At 46.4% G+C, this 22,033-nt stretch overlaps 2 protein-coding genes and 1 long non-coding RNA gene across 8 annotated transcripts in view; 1 reads left to right on the top strand and 2 right to left on the bottom strand.

Moving 5' to 3' along the window:
- Positions 1-10,655, bottom strand: part of JHY (junctional cadherin complex regulator) — a 42,768-nt gene extending 32,113 nt beyond the window's left edge. The window contains exons 1-3 of one of the 2 annotated variants that reach the window (XM_069740802.1): positions 10,462-10,655; positions 5,426-5,539; positions 3,400-3,680 (exon numbers count right to left, since the gene is read on the bottom strand). In XM_069740802.1, coding sequence (XP_069596903.1) covers positions 3,400-3,650 — 251 coding nt within the window. In that variant the 5' untranslated portion in view covers positions 3,651-3,680; positions 5,426-5,539; positions 10,462-10,655. The remainder of the gene's footprint in view (positions 1-3,399; positions 3,681-5,425; positions 5,540-10,461) is intronic. The other variant, XM_069740803.1, reaches the window with a different exon arrangement.
- A 94-nt stretch (positions 10,656-10,749) lies between these two features.
- Positions 10,750-22,033, top strand: part of LOC138650881 (uncharacterized) — a 34,755-nt gene continuing 23,471 nt past the window's right edge. Inside the window, exon 1 of the long non-coding RNA XR_011315415.1 lies at positions 10,750-10,833. This is a non-coding gene — a long non-coding RNA (uncharacterized lncRNA). The remainder of the gene's footprint in view (positions 10,834-22,033) is intronic.
- The window catches only part of CRTAM (cytotoxic and regulatory T cell molecule), a 36,122-nt gene continuing 25,477 nt past the window's right edge, over positions 11,389-22,033 (bottom strand). For 3 of the 5 annotated variants that reach the window (XM_069740734.1, XM_069740736.1, XM_069740737.1), the window contains 2 exons: positions 15,585-15,677; positions 11,389-11,539 (listed from right to left, as the gene is read on the bottom strand). In XM_069740734.1, the coding sequence (XP_069596835.1) occupies positions 11,481-11,539; positions 15,585-15,677 (152 nt within the window). In that variant the 3' untranslated portion in view covers positions 11,389-11,480. Of the gene's footprint in view, positions 11,540-15,584; positions 15,678-20,873; positions 21,135-22,033 lie in introns of those variants that run through there. The other 2 variants (XM_069740735.1, XR_011315414.1) reach the window with 2 other exon arrangements.

Below are 22,033 nucleotides of genomic sequence, written 5' to 3'. Positions count from 1 at the left end.
AGAAGCCATTCCGTTTACCAGATCCCTGGGGTGGCCCTGGCCTTCACCCTCCGGACTTACACAGGGATTCGAGGGCAATGATCAATGAGTCAGATGCTAACTGGTGGAGAAAGCTGGCGACAAGAAGGATTGTTAATGAGGTTGATACCAAGAAATCACGTCAGGAACAACTTAAAACCCCCCCACAATATCGGAGATAGAAGATGGAATATACAAAGTAGATAAACCGGATCAATGGATCAGAGTAACCAGGTTTGACTGAAGTAAACTGCCCGCCGTCAACCAGCAGTAAATTATGTTTTATTGCAGCGCCACTTAGCACCAGGGCAGAAGTTGCAGTATCTTGTCCAAACACAAATGTGACCGTACTACTGATTTAAGCAAAGTTGAAGCAACAATGACCATTTAATCTGGCTGCCATTGAGCTTCTTATTTATGGACTGGTTAATCAATTCATTGATAAAGTTGGTTGGATCGGTTTTATTCAGAAGTACGGCATATTCTCCAGATTATTACATTACAGACCTCTCTGGGGATATGAAAATTATTGAACTTTTCTCCATAATAGATACAGTACATTGTGATAGACTTAGCAGATTATTACGTTGCTGCCCCCTATAGAGACATATGCATTTAACCGAAACTATACATTTTAATATAAAAATAATTACATTTCTTCCCTCCAACAGATACATTCTGATTTCCTCTGCAAAGCAGCAATATTTATGAAGTTTTCACTACAACAGGTTTTAATTTGATCTCTCATTTTAGAAACCTCGTAAAAATAATTTGGCTGATCTTCGTAATCATTTTCCTATTGAATAGGGTAGTGATAGGCCCCATTACTGTACCCTAAAGTCCTGTTGATACTTGACCAATAAAGGAGTTTACAGTTGATAATTAGCATATATGACAGATAACTGCAATCATATCAATAATCTGAATATTTATGGTGTCTTTGATGATAAAACAATCTTTCAAAACAGCTTCCAGTTTCAGAGCATGGGAATACTTAGAGATATCTGCAGTATACAACACTTGCATCAATACTACTACTGTATACTAATGAGCCAAAGCAGGGCCGTCTGTGGAGATGGATAGATTTTTTTAGGGTGGCACTAATATTGGCCCTTAAATGGTGCCTTTATTGTACCCTAATATTTTATAGATTTTGTAAGCAGCATTTTTTTTTTAGATACTATGGTAATGGTTCTATTAGTTTTTCATATAGTAGTGTTGAGTGTCACACGCCACGCGTCTCAATTTGTGGGTGCCTTCTCCATTTTTGGATCATGCGCCAAGTGTTGACACCACTTGTGGATTATGCACCGAGCACCTGCTCCATTCGTGGTCACGCGGCAAATGCCTACACCATTTGTGGACACTACACAGGCTGTTTCCGCCATTTGTGGATCACGCGCCGGGTGTCATTCCCATTTGTGGATCACACACAGAGGCTGTCTCCTCCATTTGTGGATCACACACAGAGGCTCTCCTCCATTTGTGGATCACACACAGAGGCTCTCCTCCATTTGTGGATCACACACAGAGGCTGTCTCCTCCATTTGTGGATCACACACAGAGGCTGTCTCCTCCATTTGTGGATCACACACAGAGGCTGTCTCCTCCATTTGTGGATCACACACAGAGGCTGTCTCCTCCATTTGTGGATCACACACACAGGCTGTCTCCTCCATTTGTGGATCACACACAGAGGCTGTCTCCTCCATTTGTGGATCACACACACAGGCTGTCTCCTCCATTTTTGGATCACACACACAGGCTGTCTCCTCCATTTGTGGATCACTCACAGAGGCTGTCTCCTCCATTTGTGGATCACACACACAGGCTGTCTCCTCCATTTGTGGATCACTCACAGAGGCTGTCTCCTCCATTTGTGGATCACACACACAGGCTGTCTCCTCCATTTGTGGATCACTCACAGAGGCTGTCTCCTCCATTTGTGGATCACACACACAGGCTGTCTCCTCCATTTGTGGATCACACACAGAGGCTGTCTCCTCCATTTGTGGATCACGTGCTGTGTGTCTCCTCCGTTTGAGGATCATGTGCCGAGTGATTCCTACATTCATGTCTGCCCAAATTTGTGGATCACGGGCCGAGTGCCTCCTTAATTTGTGGATCATGTGCCAAGTGTCTCCTCCATTTGCTATTTTAATACCTGGCAGCTAACATCGCTTAGTACAGAATATGTGATTAACGTCCTGTATTCGGTTTTTCATGGATTATGTAATAGCTCTACAGGCAGAGAAAATGGACGTGTAAGTGATCATTGCGAGCCGAGCGTCCTGCCGATATTTTTATTATCCCCTTCCATTAGTTTTCATGAGAGCAATGCTGCCCTGCGGGGGTCTTTCAGGCTACGTCTTTCATAGGGGTCTATTCAGCGCTTCCACAGTGCAAGGATTTCAGCTCAGTGGAAGTAAAATCCATTCTGCAGAAGCCATTCAGCCGGGGGACGATTTATTTATCTATTTCCTCTAAGGTTTTCTGCAAAAAAAATTCTTCTCTGATGTTTAGTGCTATCAAATTCGTAAGAAAAGTCTCCGGTTCATAACTATGCAATGCGTAAAACCCAGGTTATTACATTAATGTTTCAGTAACAATCTGCAGAGCATTGCACCTCTCCATCTACATCCAACAGGTGGACATTACTCTACTCTGCAGATTATTACATTAGTGACCTCGGTAAGAATCTGCAGAGCATTTCTCCTCTCCATCTACATCCAGCAGGTGGACATTACTCTATTCTGCAGATTATTACATTAGTGACCTCGGTAAGGATCTACAGAGCATTGCACCTCTCCGTCTACTTCCAACAGGTGGTCATCACTCTATTCTGCAGATTATTACATTAATGTCTCAGTAACAATCTGCAGAGCATTCCTCCTCTCCAGCTACATCCAACAGGTGGTCATCACTCTATTCTGCAGATTATTACATTAGTGACCTCGGTAAGGATCTGCAGAGCATTGCACCTCTCAATCTACATCCAACAGGTGGACATTACTCTTATCTGCAGATTATTACATTAGTGACCTCGGTAGGGATCAGCAGAACATTGCTCCTCTCCATCTACCTCCAGCAAGTGCACATTACTCTTATCTGCAGATTATTACATTAGTGACCTCGGTAGGGATCAGCAGAACATTGCTCCTCTCCATCTACCTCCAGCAAGTGCACATTACTCTATTCTGCGGACTATTAGTCGTTTTGTAGAGATCTGCAGATCATTGATCCATTCATGCAGGTGCATATTGCTGTATTCTGTAGATTATTACATTATGTAAACTGCAGAACATTTCACATATACATCTCTCTGCAGATCTGCAGCGCATTTACCATTAACCACTCTTTGGCTGGTCATGTGACTGTTACCTGCTGATGGGCGCCGCTCCTTCTCCTTGGTCCTCAGTGGTTCCTCCTGTCACATGCGGCTTCTCCGTTACTTGGAAGATGATCCCGTGGTTCCTGTGTATGCGGTTCTGGAGGTCGCTCTGGTACCATCTCTCCTCACTTGCGCTGTCTGTATCGCTGTCCTCCAGACTATCGGAGCTGAGAATCGGATCCAGGTCAGCGGCGGTGTTCACACGGCCATGATGGTGTCGCACAGCGTTGTCAGCCTCCATCAGAGATATCAGAAATCACTACACCCTGGACTGGGGAAAACATATAAATAGCTGTGAGAGGCAGGAACGGCCCAGTCACATAAGGAGGCAGGAACGGCCCAGTCACATAAGGAGGCAGGAACGGCCCCGTCACATAAGGAGGCAGGAACGGCCCCGTCACATAGGGAGGCAGGAACGGCCCAGTCACATAAGGAGGCAGGAACGGCCCCGTCACATAGGGAGGCAGGAACGGCCCCGTCACATAAGGAGACAGGAACGGCCCCGTCACATAAGGAGGCAGGAACGGCCCAGTCACATAGGGAGGCAGGAACGGCCCCGTCACATAGGGAGGCAGGAACGGCCCCGTCACATAGGGAGGCAGGAACGGCCCCGTCACATAGGGAGGCAGGAACGGCCCAGTCACATAAGGAGGCAGGAACGGCCCCGTCACATAGGGAGGCAGGAACGGCCCCGTCACATAAGGAGGCAGGAACGGCCCCGTCACATAAGGAGGCAGGAACGGCCCAGTCACATAGGGAGGCAGGAACGGCCCAGTCACATAAGGAGGCAGGAACGGCCCCGTCACATAGGGAGGCAGGAACGGTCCAGTCACATAAGGAGGCAGGAACGGCCCCGTCACATAAGGAGGCAGGAACGGCCCCGTCACATAAGGAGGCAGGAACGGCCCCGTCACATAAGGAGGCAGGAACGGCCCCGTCACATAAGGAGGCAGGAACGGCCCAGTCACATAAGGAGGCAGGAACGGCCCCGTCACATAAGGAGGCAGGAACGGCCCCGTCACATAGGGAGGCAGGAACGGCCCAGTCACATAGGGAGGCAGGAACGGCCCAGTCACATAAGGAGGCAGGAACGGCCCCGTCACATAAGGAGGCAGGAACGGCCCAGTCACATAGGGAGGCAGGAACGGCCCCGTCACATAGGGAGGCAGGAACGGCCCCGTCACATAAGGAGGCAGGAACGGCCCCGTCACATAAGGAGGCAGGAACGGCCCAGTCACATAAGGAGGCAGGAACGGCCCCGTCACATAAGGAGGCAGGAACGGCCCCGTCACATAGGGAGGCAGGAACGGCCCCGTCACATAAGGAGGCAGGAACGGCCCCGTCACATAAGGAGGCAGGAACGGCCCAGTCACATAGGGAGGCAGGAACGGCCCAGTCACATAAGGAGGCAGGAACGGCCCCGTCACATAAGGAGGCAGGAACGGCCCAGTCACATAGGGAGGCAGGAACGGCCCCGTCACATAGGGAGGCAGGAACGGCCCCGTCACATAGGGAGGCAGGAACGGCCCAGTCACATAGGGAGGCAGGAACGGCCCCGTCACATAGGGAGGCAGGAACGGCCCAGTCACATAGGGAGGCAGGAACGGTCCAGTCACATAAGGAGGCAGGAACGGCCCCGTCACATAGGGAGGCAGGAACGGCCCCGTCACATAAGGAGGCAGGAACGGCCCCGTCACATAAGGAGGCAGGAACGGCCCCGTCACATAGGGAGGCAGGAACGGCCCAGTCACATAAGGAGGCAGGAACGGCCCCGTCACATAAGGAGGCAGGAACGGCCCCGTCACATAAGGAGGCAGGAACGGCCCAGTCACATAAGGAGGCAGGAACGGCCCAGTCACATAAGGAGACACTCTGGGGCTGGGAGTGAGCACACTGTATCCTTGTCCTGTCAGCCATATTGGATGTCACGGATGTTCCATTATTATATGGACATTATATATGTGGCCATCAGCCATAACATAAAAACCACTGAGGAATAACACTGATCATGCTTACCATGACATATTTTCACATGACAGACAAGAAGGGCCCCGTCTCCCGGCTTCGTGGCCCCTGCTCTGGACCGGGCTCCCCAGACTCCAGTCCTCGGCCCCCAGCCCCTCGTGTGCTCTGTACAAGGTGATGAGCATTGGACTTTAGCCATCAGAACCACGTTACCCATAGCAACCAATCACAGCTCAATTTCATTTTACCACAACAACCAATCAGTGGTCAGTTTTCATTCAAACACAGCAGAGCAACCAATTAGAGCTCAGCTTTCATTTTACCTCAACAGTATAAGAAATATGTGAGGACATTATCTCCCTCATGAAATCGATGATTCTCTCTGGAGGGCGGTAATGATGTGTGATACACGGTGTATGTGATAGTGGAGGGCGGTAGTGATGTGTGATACACGGTGTATGTGATAGTGGAGGGCGGTAGTGATGTGTGATACACGGTGTATGTGATAGTGGAGGGCGGTAGTGATGTGTGATACACGGTGTATGTGATAGTGGAGGGTGGTAATGATGTGTGATACACGGTGTATGTGATAGTGGAGGGCGGTAATGATGTGTGATACACGGTGTATGTGATAGTGGAGGGTGGTAATGATGTGTGATACACGGTGTATGTGATAGTGGAGGGCGGTAGTGATGTGTGATACACGGTGTATGTGATAGTGGAGGGTGGTAATGATGTGTGATACACGGTGTATGTGATAGTGGAGGGCGGTAGTGATGTGTGATACACGGTGTATGTGATAGTGGAGGGTGGTAATGATGTGTGATACACGGTGTATGTGATAGTGGAGGGCGGTAATGATGTGTGATACACGGTGTGTGTGATAGTGGAGGGCGGTAATGATGTGTGATACACGGTGTATGTGATAGTGGAGAGTGGTAATGATGTGTGATACACGGTGTATGTGATAGTGGAGGGCGGTAGTGATGTGTGATACACGGTGTATGTGATAGTGGAGGGTGGTAATGATGTGTGATACACGGTGTATGTGATAGTGGAGGGCGGTAGTGATGTGTGATACACGGTGTATGTGATAGTGGAGGGCGGTAATGATGTGTGATACACGGTGTATGTGATAGTGGAGGGCGGTAATGATGTGTGATACACGGTGTATGTGATAGTGGAGGGCGGTAATGATGTGTGATACACGGTGTATGTGATAGTGGAGGGCGGCAGTGATGTGTGATACACGGTGTATGTAATAGTGGAGGGTGGTAATGATGTGTGATACACGGTGTGTGTGATAGTGGAGGGCGGTAGTGATGTGTGATACACGGTGTATGTGATAGTGGAGGGTGGTAATGATGTGTGATACACGGTGTATGTGATAGTGGAGGGCGGCAGTGATGTGTGATACACGGTGTATGTGATAGTGGAGGGTGGTAATGATGTGTGATACACGGTGTATGTGATAGTGGAGGGCGGTAATGATGTGTGATACACGGTGTATGTAATAGTGGAGGGTGGTAATGATGTGTGATACACGGTGTATGTGATAGTGGAGGGTGGTAATGATGTGTGATACACGGTGTATGTGATAGTGGAGGGTGGTAATGATGTGTGATACACGGTGTATGTGATAGTGGAGGGCGGTAATGATGTGTGATACACGGTGTATGTAATAGTGGAGGGTGGTAATGATGTGTGATACACGGTGTATGTGATAGTGGAGGGTGGTAATGATGTGTGATACACGGTGTATGTGATAGTGGAGGGTGGTAATGATGTGTGATACACGGTGTATGTGATAGTGGAGGGCGGTAGTGATGTGTGATACACGGTGTATGTGATAGTGGAGGGCGGTAATGATGTGTGATACACGGTGTATGTGATAGTGGAGGGCGGTAATGATGTGTGATACACGGTGTATGTGATAGTGGAGGGCGGTAGTGATGTGTGATACACGGTGTATGTGATAGTGGAGGGCGGTAATGATGTGTGATACACGGTGTATGTGATAGTGGAGGGCGGTAATGATGTGTGATACACGGTGTATGTGATAGTGGAGGGCGGTAATGATGTGTGATACACGGTGTATGTGATAGTGGAGGGCGGTAATGATGTGTGATACACGGTGTATGTGATAGTGGAGGGCGGTAATGATGTGTGATACACGGTGTATGTGATAGTGGAGGGCGGTAATGATGTGTGATACACGGTGTATGTGATAGTGGAGGGCGGTAATGATGTGTGATACACGGTGTATGTGATAGTGGAGGGCGGTAATGATGTGTGATACACGGTGTATGTGATAGTGGAGGGCGGTAATGATGTGTGATACACGGTGTATGTGATAGTGGAGGGCGGTAATGATGTGTGATACACGGTGTATGTGATAGTGGAGGGCGGTAATGATGTGTGATACTTGGTGTATGTGATAGTGGAGGGCGGTAATGATGTGTGATACACGGTGTATGTGATAGTGGAGGGCGGTAATGATGTGTGATACACGGTGTATGTGATAGTGGAGGGCGGTAATGATGTGTGATACACGGTGTATGTAATAGTGGAGGGCTGTAATGATGTGTGATACACGGTGTGTGTGATAGTGGAGGGCTGTAATGATGTGTGATACACGGTGTGTGTGATAGTGGAGGGTGGTAATGATGTGTGATACACGGTGTGTGTGATAGTGGAGGGCGGTAATGATGTGTGATACACGGTGTATGTGATAGTGGAGGGCTGTAATGATGTGTGATACACGGTGTGTGTGATAGTGGAGGGTGGTAATGATGTGTGATACACGGTGTATGTGATAGTGGAGGGCGGTAATGATGTGTGATACACGGTGTATGTGATAGTGGAGGGCGGTAATGATGTGTGATACACGGTGTATGTGATAGTGGAGGGCGGTAATGATGTGTGATACACGGTGTATGTGATAGTGGAGGGCTGTAATGATGTGTGATACACGGTGTGTGTGATAGTGGAGGGCGGTAATGATGTGTGATACACGGTGTATGTGATAGTGGAGGGCGGTAATGATGTGTGATACACGGTGTATGTGATAGTGGAGGGCGGTAATGATGTGTGATACACGGTGTATGTGATAGTGGAGGGCGGTAATGATGTGTGATACACGGTGTATGTGATAGTGGAGGGTGGTAGTGATGTGTGATACACGGTGTATGTGATAGTGGAGGGCGGTAGTGATGTGTGATACACGGTGTATGTGATAGTAGAGGGCGGTAGTGATGTGTGATACACGGTGTATGTGATAGTGGAGGGCGGTAATGATGTGTGATACACGGTGTATGTGATAGTGGAGGGCGGTAATGATGTGTGATACACGGTGTATGTGATAGTGGAGGGCGGTAGTGATGTGTGATACACGGTGTATGTGATAGTGGAGGGCGGTAATGATGTGTGATACACGGTGTATGTGATAGTGGAGGGCGGTAATGATGTGTGATACACGGTGTATGTGATAGTGGAGGGTGGTAGTGATGTGTGATACACGGTGTATGTGATAGTGGAGGGCGGTAATGATGTGTGATACACGGTGTATGTGATAGTGGAGGGCGGTAGTGATGTGTGATACACGGTGTATGTGATAGTGGAGGGCGGTAATGATGTGTGATACACGGTGTATGTGATAGTGGAGGGTGGTAGTGATGTGTGATACACGGTGTATGTGATAGTGGAGGGTGGTAGTGATGTGTGATACACGGTGTATGTGATAGTGGAGGGTGGTAATGATGTGTGATACACGGTGTATGTGATAGTGGAGGGCGGTAATGATGTGTGATACACGGTGTATGTGATAGTGGAGGGCGGTAATGATGTGTGATACACGGTGTATGTGATAGTGGAGGGTGGTAGTGATGTGTGATACACGGTGTATGTGATAGTGGAGGGTGGTAATGATGTGTGATACACGGTGTATGTGATAGTGGAGGGCGGTAATGATGTGTGATACACGGTGTATGTGATAGTGGAGGGCGGTAGTGATGTGTGATACACGGTGTATGTGATAGTGGAGGGCGGTAATGATGTGTGATACACGGTGTATGTGATAGTGGAGGGCGGTAGTGATGTGTGATACACGGTGTATGTGATAGTGGAGGGCGGTAATGATGTGTGATACACGGTGTATGTGATAGTGGAGGGCGGTAATGATGTGTGATACACGGTGTATGTGATAGTGGAGGGCGGTAATGATGTGTGATACACGGTGTGTGTGATAGTGGAGGGTGGTAATGATGTGTGATACACGGTGTATGTGATAGTGGAGGGCGGTAATGATGTGTGATACACGGTGTATGTGATAGTGGAGGGCGGTAATGATGTGTGATACACGGTGTATGTGATAGTGGAGGGCGGTAATGATGTGTGATACACGGTGTGTGTGATAGTGGAGGGTGGTAATGATGTGTGATACACGGTGTATGTGATAGTGGAGGGCGGCAGTGATGTGTGATACACGGTGTATGTGATAGTGGAGGGCTGTAATGATGTGTGATACACGGTGTATGTGATAGTGGAGGGCGGTAATGATGTGTGATACACGGTGTATGTGATAGTGGAGGGCGGTAATGATGTGTGATACACGGTGTATGTGATAGTGGAGGGCGGTAATGATGTGTGATACACGGTGTGTGTGATAGTGCAGGGCGGTAATGATGTGTGATACACGGTGTATGTGATAGTGGAGGGCGGTAATGATGTGTGATACACGGTGTATGTGATAGTGGAGGGTGGTAGTGATGTGTGATACACGGTGTATGTGATAGTGCAGGGCGGTAATGATGTGTGATACACGGTGTATGTGATAGTGGAGGGCGGTAATGATGTGTGATACACGGTGTATGTGATAGTGGAGGGTGGTAGTGATGTGTGATACACGGTGTATGTGATAGTGGAGGGTGGTAATGATGTGTGATACACGGTGTATGTGATAGTGGAGGGCGGTAATGATGTGTGATACACGGTGTATGTGATAGTGGAGGGCTATGTAACCAGTGCTGGGGTCTGCAGTGTGACCAGTAACTATGTCCTATCATTATATTGCCCAGATTACTCCTCACCTTGTCCTGCTGCTTCCTGGGCTGCTCTGCTTTATGCTATTGATGTTTCCATAACAACCGAAAAGACAACAAACTGCCTGGAACAGAAGTGCTGGTCTCATCCTCAGAGCAGGGAGGGAGCCGAGCAATGCTGCCCCCTACTGTGCATAGAGCGGTAATGGCCGCATATACCTGGCTGCACACATGTACAATCCGCGAAATAAAGAAGTTTCCACAGCAGCAGCCATAGGAGGATGCGGATCATGTGACCTGCAGACGACTTCATTACGTCATCACGTCATCACGTCACAGAGGTAGTTGGTGTCTTCAGTCGTGTAAACCAGTGCGTACAATGTGATCTTATATGATGAACAGATGAAGCATCGTATGGCGGTAAATGAAGTGTGTGCAGCACAATGTACCCGAGCAGGAGGGACAATATGTGCCCATGTATACATTCATTATAAAGTATATACGGTGTATAGGGAGGAGAGGTGGTGCTGGATGGGCAGGATTGTATTCCTGCAGGTAGAGGGCCAAATATCAGGGTAAAATATGTGTAATTCACCTCTGCGTGTGAATCTATATGGCTCTTGTCGTTGTGCTTGGTGATGTACGGCGGCATGTGAATCTATATGGCTCTTGTCATTGTGCTTGGTGATGTACGGCGGCATGTGAATCTATATGGCTCTTGTCATTGTGCTTGGTGATGTACGGCGGCATGTGAATCTATATGGCTCTTGTCATTGTGCTTGGTGATGTACGGCGGCCGGGGCGGTCTGGACTCTGCGGTTATGGGGTCAGCAGAGCGGTGGTGACATTGTTGCATGTAACACCGTGAAGATCTTGACGTATTCTGACAGGCGGCCGTCCTCTGTGCCTCTGAGTATCTGCTCCTTTCTCTTAGTTTTTATAACCTCAGAAATCCACAATCCACAGTCCTGTTCTGTATAAATACTTTATTGTCCATACATGTAACAGATAGGACCCGTAGACCGCAGCTGTAAGGAGATCCCCACATTGGGGGTGCCGCCACCGCCTCATAGAGACACCTGCGTGTTGTACTGGATCCCAGGGATCTTGTGCTTGGTGTTTTCTGCTGCGGACGATACAAAGACGTCAGATTTCTGTTCCCTCTGATTCCGCAGAGCCGCGCTGGAGACACAACAGTCGCCTGCGGAGCCGCATTTCATTTTAATGTCGTCTTAATTCCCAATTAGTAAACTAAGAATTTAATCTTCAACCCAAGAAACATTGGATATTGGTAAATAAAACAGGAGGGAGGCGAACAAAACCTCCCAGTCTGAAAATCTACGGCCTTCTAGTGGGTTCTATTTCTTACCGTTTTCAAGATCTCGGCTTCTTGTCAGTGAATGGAAACATCCAAAGGCTGAAAATCTGTACAGTCCTAACGTTTCTCACTCCAATGTTTCCCGAACCCCAGTCCTCATGGCCCCAACAGATCCTATTTTCAGGATTTCCTTAGTATTGCGCAATTTCTGAGGTCTTGGTGATAAATCCATCACCTGTGCGATATTGAGGAAGTCCTGAAAACCTGATCTGTAGGGGCCGCGAGGACTGGAACTTGGGATACACACTGCCCAAGACTATCTTGTGAGGAAAACACAATGGACTCCAGACTTCTACATTATGTTCTGCACTGAAACATTGTAACAAACTATCAGGAAGCAAGGGTGCTGTTTCTGTCTTTATCTCACTGAGCATTGTCTAGACCAAACCAGGACAAAGTGCAGCAAAAGGGCTGAAAACAGCGGCCCAGAACCGACACCATGCCCTCCATGTCCTCAGGATGCAGATGACAGTGAATACCTCGGTGGACGAGGCGGACGCCGGCTCACTTCTTCCACCAATCAGTGTGTGCGACACAGCAGACGAGATAACGTCACTACGTCGTGTCTGCTCAGCAGAGAGTTGGTGCACTGGGGACCAGAGCAGAGCCCGGTGGGAACAGGAGCGAGGCGAGTAGTAATGGCCAATACTGAATATAGGGAGGCTATGTGAGGCTCATGGTGTACACAGGGGGCTATGTGAGGCTCATGGTGTACACAGGGGGCTATGTGAGGCTCATGGTGTACACAGGGGGCTATGTGAGGCTCATGGTGTACATAAGGGGCTATGTGAGGCTTATGGTGTACATAGGGGGCTATGTGAGGCTCATGGTGTACATAGGGGGCTATGTGAGGCTCATGGTGTACATAGGGGGCTATGTGAGGCTCATGGTGTACACAGGGGGCTATGTGAGGCTCATGGTGTACATGGGGGGCTATGTGAGGCTTATGGTGTACATGGGGGGCTATGTGAGGCTCATGGTGTACATGGGGGGCTATGTGAGGCTTATGGTGTACATAGGGGGCTATGTGAGGCTTATGGTGTACATAGGGGGCTATGTGAGGCTCATGGTGTACACAGGGGGCTATGTGAGGCTCATGGTGTACACGGGGGGCTATGTGTTGTCTCATACTGTATATAGGGGCTATACGAGGCATCAAACTGTATATTGAAGGTTATGTTGGGGCTCATACTGTATATGCGGCCTATATAAGGGCTCATACTGTATATAGGGGGCTTTGTGAGGGTTAATACTGTATATAGGGAGGTTATGTGGTGGCTCATACTGTATATAGGGGCTATACGAGGGATCATACTGTATATTGAAGGTTATGTGGGGGCTCATACTGTATATAGGGCCTATATAATGGCTCATACTGTGTATATGGGGCTTTGTGAGGGTTAATACTGTATATAGGGAGGCTATGTGTTGGCTCATACTGTATATAGGGAGGCTATGCGGTGGCTCATACTGTATGTAGGGGGGTGTCAAGATACTTAATACTACTCAATATTAAGTGATTCAATGAATATAAATATAAAATAATAGGTTAATATTAAGCGGAATTAATTTCAGACTATTGGTTCGGCCTTTACATCAGTCACGGTCTCTCATGTGTCTCATCAAAATAAATTGCCCACCCCTGGTCTAGAATGAACACAGTTGTGACAAACCCTCAGCTGTGAGTGAGATTGGGGATGTTAACAATGATGGTGAGGAATTGGCATAAACAGTACAATAGTCAGTTACAGAATGATATACAGTGGGGAAAAAAGTATTTAGCCACCAATTATACAAGTTCTCCCACTTAATAAAATGAGCGGCCTGTAATTGACATCATAGGTCGACCACAACTATGAGAGTCAAAATTAGAAAACAAATCCAGAAAATCACATTGTCTGATTTGGTAAGTTTTTTTTGTGTGCAAATTATGGTGGATAATAAGTATTTGGTCATTAACAAAAGTTCATCTCCATATTTTGTAATATATCCTTTGTTGACAATGACAGAGGTCAAACGTTTTCTGTAAGTCTTCACAAGGTCGCACACACTGTTGTTGGTATGTTGGCCCATTCCTCCATGCAGATCTCTAGAGCAGTGATGTTTTGGGCCTGTCCCTGGGCAACACGGACTTTCAACTCCCTCCAAAGGTTTTCTATGGGGTTGAGATCTGGAGACTGGCTAGGCTACTCCAGGACCTCCATATGCTTCTTACGAAGCTACTCCTTCGTTGCCCTGGTGGTGTGCTTGGGATCATTATCACGCTGAAAGACCCATCCATGTTTCATCTTCAATGCCCTTGCTGATGGAAGGAGGTTTGCACTCTAAATTTTACGATACATGGCCCCATTCATTCTTTCATCAGTCGTCCTGGTCCCTTTGCAGAGAAACCGCCCCAAAGCATGATGTTGCCACCCCCATGCTTCACAGTAGGTATGGTGTTCTTTGGATCTTTGCAACTCAGCATTTTGTTTCCTCCAAACATGACAAGTTTTGTTTCTACCAAACAGTTCAACTTTGGTTTCATCAGACCATAGGACATTCTCCCAATACTCTTCTGGATAATCCAAATGCTTTCTAGCAAACTTCTGACGGGCCCGGACATGTACTGGCTTATGCAGGGGCACACATCTGACACTGAAGGATCTGAGTCCCTGGCGGCATAGTGTGTTATACTAGTTTCACACTAGCGTTCGGCAGGGCTGCGGATGGCAGCCTTCTTCCTCCGTTAAGCTCCACCCACTGCCACACCTCTTCCTTCAGCTCCGCCTATGTCTGCATTCGTCCTGCGTACCCCATCTTTAACATTGGGTGCGCAGGTCTTGCAGATGTGTGCGGATGCCTCCAGATTCGTCGCTTTGAAGCTGCGCCGACCGCAACAAAATCTAACATGTTGCGTTTGACGCAGATCAGTGCAGCGTCAAGAAGGCATCCGCATACATCCGTATGGCCTGCGTACCCAATGTTAAAGATGGGGTACGCAGGACGCAGGCAGACTTAGGCGGAGCTGAAGGAAGGTGGGTGGGGCTTAATGGAGGAAGAAGGCTGCCGTCCGCAGCCCTGCCGAACGCTAGTGTGAAACCAGCCTTACTGATGGTAGCCTTTGTTACAGTGGTCCCAGCTCTATGCAGGTCATTCACTAGGTCCCACCGCGTGGTTCTGAGATCTTTGCTCAGCGTTCTTGTGATCATTTTGACCCCACGGGGTGAGATCTTACGTGGAGCCCCAGATCGTGGGAGATTATCAGTGGTCTTGTATGTCTTCCATTTTCTTATTATTGCTCCCACAGTTGATTTCATCTCACCAAGCTGCTTGCCTATTGCAGATTCCGTCTTCCCAGCCTGGTGCAGGGCTACAATGTTGTTTCTGGTGTCCTTCGACAGCTCTTTGGTCTTCACCATAGTGGAGTTTGGAGTGTGACTGTTTGAGGTTGTGGACAGGCGTCTTTTATACTGATAACAAGGTCAAACAGGCGCCATTACTACAGGTAATGAGTGGAGGACAGAGGAGCCTCTTAAAGAAGAAGTTACAGATCTGTGAGAGCCAGAAATCCTGCATGTTTTTAGGTGACCAAATACTTATTTTCCACCATAATTTGCAAACTAAATCTTCCCAAATCAGACAAGCTGATTTTCTGGATTTGTCTTCTCATTTTGACTCTCATAGTTGTGGTTTACCTGTTTACAGGCCTCTCTCATTTTTTTAAGTGGGAGAACTTGTACAATTGGTGGCTGACGAAATACTTTTTTTTCCCCCCCACTGTAAACTGGAGTAACCAGAGCTCGTTTCTGACCTGGAGCAGCGGTGTTCCTGCTCTGACTCGACGTCTCCTCGTTATTAGATCTGGACTTTGTGCTCTCTAGCGTCTGATCCGATGTTTCATTTTCTGGACAAAAGATACAATAACAAAGAATATGAGTCATTGAGTTACAGTAAAGTTTCTAAACCTTCATCACGGAACGTTCTCTGCGGAACATACCACCTCGTTAAAGACACAGAAAAGGCAAAGGCCACAAAACCTGCCGGCCACAAAGCCTGCGGATAATTTCATGGAGGGGAACAACTTGTCATCAGACTATTGTGCGCAGCAGCCTGAAGAATAGCGAGCGGCAGGTGTGCGCAGAGCGAGCCGCACAGACACGGCCAGGGCATAGAATTACCAGCTGCAGCCCGGGCTCCATGTCTCATTCATTCCCACAAACTCGCCTCGTTTGCTGATTGTGTCAGGTTGGTGGAATAAATCGAAAGTTTTGTCCCTTAAAAGGTGGAAATATAAACAGGCCTCGTCCATTAATTAATTAGAATCCCATTAGTGGGGCCGGGCGCTGGGTGATGCCGCCTCGCATCGTTCATTACTCCACCTCACAAAATATTGGAAGCCTTTAAATGAGCAATTCGAGAAATAGATTCTTTATTTTAAATTTCAAGGCAGAAAATACGTCCTTGAAAATTAACAAAATGTTGTCAAGTGGAGGAGAGCGCTGCCACAGAAGATAATGGCAATTAGTGCGACTAAGGGCAATACAAGGGCAAATGTAGGGGAGGAAAGAAGCAAGAAATAAATAATAACCAAAATATAAAATGCAAAAATATAATAATTAGTAGTCCTATTATTTGGGATCATTCGTTGTTTCCTAATAATCTTCTACTTATATTATTAGTCTTATTAGTTACAATAATCAAAAAATATGCAAGTTCTCCAAGAGGCGAAACCCCAGCTGCTGCGAGAAGCGAGCGGCATAGGGAGCAGTCTACAGAAAAAGGGGGAATGTAGGGAGCAGTCTGTGTGAGAATTATAAGACATGGGGAGCAGTCTGTGTGAGAAATATAGGGTATAGGCAGCAGTCAAGAAAAGGGGAGGAATGTAGGGAGCAGTCTGTGTGAGAATTATAAGACATGGGGAGCAGTCTGTAGAAAAAGGGGGAATGTAGGGAGCAGTCTGTGAGAAATATAGGGCATAGGGAGCAGTCTGTGTGAGAAATATAGGGTATAGGCAGCAGTGTAGAAAAAGGGGGAATGTAGGGAACAGTCTGTGAGAAATATAGGGCATATGGAGCAGTCTACAGAAAATGGGAATGTAGGTAGCAGTCTGAGAAATATAGAGCATAGGGAGCAGTCTGTAGAAAAAGGGGGATGTAGGGAGCAGTCTGTGAGAAATATAGGGCATAGGGAGCAATCTGTAAAAAAAGGTAATGTAGGTAGCAGTCTGTGAGAAATATAGGGAGCAATCTACAGAATATGGGAATGTAGGGAGCAGTCTGTGTAAGAAATATAGGGCATAGGGAGCAGTCTGTAATAGAGGGGACTGTAGGGAGCAGTCTGTGAGAACTATAAGGCATAGGGAGCGATCTGCAGAAAAGGGAATGTAGCAAGCAGTCTGTAAGAAATGTAGGCATAGGGAGCAGACTGCTTCCTACATTCCTCCTTTTTATAGAGACTGTTCCCTATATTTCTTAGACTGCTCCCTACATTCCCCCTCTTTTTACAGACTGCTCCCTGTGCCCTATATTTCTTGCAGAGGGCTCCCGACATTCCCCCCCTTTTTTTTACAGACTGTGAGAAATATAGGGCACAAGGAGCAGACTGCTCACTACATTCCCCCTTTTTTTAGACTGCTCCCTGTGCCCTATATTTCTTACAGACTGCTCCCTACATTCCCCCCTTTTTCTACAGTTTTCTCTTTATGACCTTTATTTCTCACACAGTCTGTTGAAAAAGGGATCATAAGGAGCAGTCTGTGTAAGAAATATAGGACATATGGATAAGTCTGTAAAAAAAAGGGGAATGTAGGGAGCAGTCTGTGTGAGAAATATAGGACATAGGGATCAGTCTGTTAAAAAGGAAATGTAGGGAGCAGTGTGTTAAAAAAATATTTTTTTTCTTCATCTGAATTGCGTGTGAATTTATTTCTACGTCTGGTCTGAGATCTCATTGATCAGTTTGGGGTATAAATTAATGTTGTGGTTTGGTCTGGGTCTTATGTTATATAAAGGGTTTTTTCCCAAAATGGCAAATTATCCTCCATCCATAGCCTAGGGTATAGCTTGGGTTTCAACCTCTGGGATTGCCAGTGATTCCCAGAATGTGACTCCGTAAACCTGAAAACAGCGCTCCGTTCATTATCTGTGGGACTGATGGAGAAAGCCGAGTACAAGTTATAAAGAAGGTGAATGGGGAAAGTTATATACAGAGGACAAGATCCAATTACGGTGTAATCATTAACTAACCCCTTCATGACCGGAGCTATTTTCGGTTGTGTTTTCATTTTTTGCTCCCCTTCTTCCCAGAGCCATAACTTTTTTTATTTTTCCGTCAATATGAGGGCTTGTTATTTGCGGAACGAGTTGTACTTTTGAACGACATGATTGGTTTTACCATATCAAGTCCTCAAAAACAGGAAAAAAAATCCAAGTGCGGTGAAATTGCAAAAAAAGTGCAATCCCACAGCTGTTTTTTGTTTTGCTTTTTTACTAGGTTCATTAAATGCTAAAAGTGACCGGCCATTACGATTCTCCAGGTCATTACGAGTTCATAGACACCAAACATGTCTGGGTTCTTTTTTTAACTAGGTAATGAAATTTTTTTCCAAACTTTGTTAAAAGAAAAAAAATAAATATTGCGCCATTTTCCGATACACATAGCTTGTCCATTTTTCGTGATCTGGGGTTGGGTGAGGGCTTATTTTTTGCGCGCCGAGCTGACATTTTTAATGATACCATTTTGGTGCAGATAGATTCTTTTGCTCGCCCGTTATTGCATTTTAGCGCAATGTCATGGTGAACAAAAAAACATAATTCTGGCGTTTTTACTTTTTTTTCCTTGCTGCGCCATTTAGTGATGATATTTGTGTTAGATTTTTTTTATTGTTTTATTTTGAATGGGGTGAAAGTGGGGTGATTAGAACTTTTATATTTTTTTATATTTTTAAAACATTTTTTTTTTCACTTTTGGCATGCTTCAATAGTTTGCATTGGAGATTAGAAGCTGCCATAACCTGATCGGCTCAGCTACATACAGGTGATGATCAGATCACCTGTATGTAACAGAAGACCTCACTTGCCATGAGCACCGACCACTGGCAGGCGCTCGTAGCAATCCGGCAGTGACAACCACAGAGGTCTCCTGGAGACCTCATGCCAACTCATCGGTGACCCGCGATCACATGACAGGGGCCAACGATGAGCGAATTTCCGGCGCGATTGCCAGTAGTGCATGTTATATGCCGCTGTTGGCGTTTGACAGCAGCATTTAACAGGTTACTTGCCGCGGGTGGATTGCGATTCCACCCGTGGCTGTTTCGGGCACATGTCAGCTGTTCAAAAAGGCTGACGTGCTGAGAAAGATGTGGGTTCACCGCCAGGGCCCACATCAAAGGGAGGGAGTCCGACATCGGCATACCATTACGTCCGATGTCGGAAAGGGGTTAATTTAAAACAGCAGGTGATTAACTTGTTCATCAGTATGTTAACATGCAGTTCACCATTAATACATGTAAAATAGATTGGGTTTTAAATTAATTCCGTCTGGGAATTTAGCATCCAAACGTAAGATCCAAAAAGCCCCCCTCAGCATTAAATTCTCTGCCAATCACCGCCTCTTCTCGGAGGTTCCACTTTTTCCAACCCAAATAACGCGACATGTGAAGGGTCATCTTTGTGAGTGCATACAACACGTTTTGTTGCTCCAGAATAGGAGAGAATGATGGCTGCTGGTTCACAACCTGCGATGTGGTGAACCTTTATCCCACCGTTCCCCATCGTTTAGCCGTTACAGCCGTCCATCACCTCGGTTTTCCACCCTCCTCATACATTCGAGCAGTACTCTATAGTGAGCTGAATTGAGACAAACATATTTGCTCCACCAATACATCATTCATGGAGGAAAGTGTGACTATCGGCAAACGCCTCATTGATGGGGGCTACATCAATCATGAAATCACTGGGCTCTCAGGACTATTTCCAGCAGACCCAGATTTCCCCTATGTTCTACCACACAACCACCCCGCGGGCCGGAGCGACACCCAATCCAATGTAACATTCTCGACTCCCTATAGCCCCCAATGTAATATATTAATTAGCCTCATCCGCAAAAATTTGCCTGTCATCACTCGGGACAACATTTTACTCGCCATTACCAACCTAGGTTGCCAAAAGGGGACTTGCCCTTGGTAACATGTTATCCCCTACTTTACTTAAAAATCACAGTTCCGCTTCGAGTTGTCTCTCTTTTAACCTTCGTCAGGCTGCATAATTTTACAACGTTAACAGGCTGCAGAGGTACAATTGTACCTTCATATATATTTTATTGAAATTTGGCCAATATATTCTGGACCAAAACTGCAGAGATGTCACAAAATTTCAGCCCTCTACGGCTTTTCGGAAAAAAGTAGTTATTGCAATTTTAAAACGGAATAGTTACAATTGTACCTAGTCAGCCGGACGAAGGTTAAGAGCTTCCACAAATGTGGTGGGAATAGGTGTAATGTATGCCAATATGCTGTAAATAAACCCAAATCTTTTCCTACATCACCCGCATCCAACCATGAACTGTGATACGATCTATGTGGTATATTGTATCAGATCTGCTATATCGGCTGCACAGTCCACAAACTCAAGAAGAGCATTTAAAGCACAAATCAGCAGAAATGGGGATAGCAGCTCCTATTCTGGAGCAACAATACACTTTGTATGCACTCACAAAGATGACCTTTCACGTTTTGTGTTTTTTGGGGGTTGGAGAAAGTGGCACCTCCTAGAAGAGGCAGTGACTGGCAGAGATTTTAATTAATGATGAGGCTTTTTGGATCTTACGTTTGGATACTAAATTCCCAAACGGAATGAATTTAACACCCAATCTATTTTACATGTATTAATGGCGTACTGTATGTTAGCTTGTTCGTCGGTATGTTATCACCTGCTGTTTTCAATTAATTAATGATTACATTGTAATTGTCATCCTCTATATATAACTTTCCCCATTCACTGTCTGAAATGCTATGACTAAGGGCGCTTATCGCGTCAGATTGTTTTTATGTGGTTTATTTTGTTTTAATTATGGACTATATAAACTCATTTGATTTTACCTGGATGGAGTGCTGAAATCAAATCCTCCCCTTCCTGTTACTCAGTGCTGTGTTCACCCGCAGGATCAGCACCCTCCGGCATCATCCTGCCACCTCTCCCAATTCGGACTGCCTGCACCTTCCTCTCCATTCCTACAAGCCCATATAGTTCTCCGCAGAGCCCGGGCATGCGCACCTATGGTCCACTCAAGTCGGGACTGTGCGGAGCAGTCCCATAGAGTGCTGTTCTGGAAACCTCTAGTGCCGATCCACAGTTATCTCCTACAGATAGTGGATAACGTAAGATTTGGGGGAAAACACTTTAAAGTTTGGCAAAAATAATATTCCTGCCCTGTGCTGTCACTTATGGAATAAGAAAAATTGTGCTGAATATTTGTCACCTACTTTCTCCTTTTAGTTATTCACCTGCAGGACATCAAGGGCGAAATTAGTAATGACCCAAAGAAGGAAATGCCAACAAAAAAAATTAAAGTTTCTATGAAATGACGATCATTTGGGCGTGCGGTGGGAATGCAGTACGGGTTTATTGGGGGTGCAGTGGGAATGCAGTACGGTTACAGTGGGGTTGCACTGGGTGCAGTGGGGGTGCGTGGGAATGCAGTAGGGGTGCAGTGTGTGTCATGTCATGATTAACCCCTTCACCCCCGGAGCTTTTTCCGCTTTTTCATTTTCGTTTTTTTGCTCCCCTCCTTCCCAGAGCCATAACTTTTTTGTTTTTCCGTCAATATGGCCATGTGAGGGCTTATTTTTTGCGGGACGAGTTGTACTTTTGAACGATACCATTGATTTTACCATGCCATGTATCAGAAAACGGGAAAAAAATTCCAAGTGTGATGAAATTGCAAAAAAAGTGCAATCTCACACTTGTTTTTTGTTTGGCCTTTTTTGCTAGGTTCACTAAATGCTAAAACTGACCTGCCATTATGATTCTCCAGGTCAATACGAGTTCATAGACACCAAACATGTCCAGGTTATTTTTTATCTAAGTGGTGACAAAAAATTCCAAATTTTGCTAAAAAAAAAAAAAATGCGCGATTTTCCGATACCCGTAGCGTCTCCAATTTTCGTGATCTGGGGTCAGGTGAGGGCTTATTTTTTGCGTGCCGAGCTGTCGTTTTTAATGATACCATTTTGGTGTAGATACGTTCTTTTGGCGTTTT

This window comes from Ranitomeya imitator, chromosome 10, assembly GCF_032444005.1.
Source record: "Ranitomeya imitator isolate aRanImi1 chromosome 10, aRanImi1.pri, whole genome shotgun sequence".
Classification (NCBI taxonomy): domain Eukaryota; kingdom Metazoa; phylum Chordata; class Amphibia; order Anura; family Dendrobatidae; genus Ranitomeya; species Ranitomeya imitator.
The sequence above is the reverse complement of the archived record's forward strand: the minus strand, read 5'-3'. Positions and strand labels throughout refer to the sequence as shown.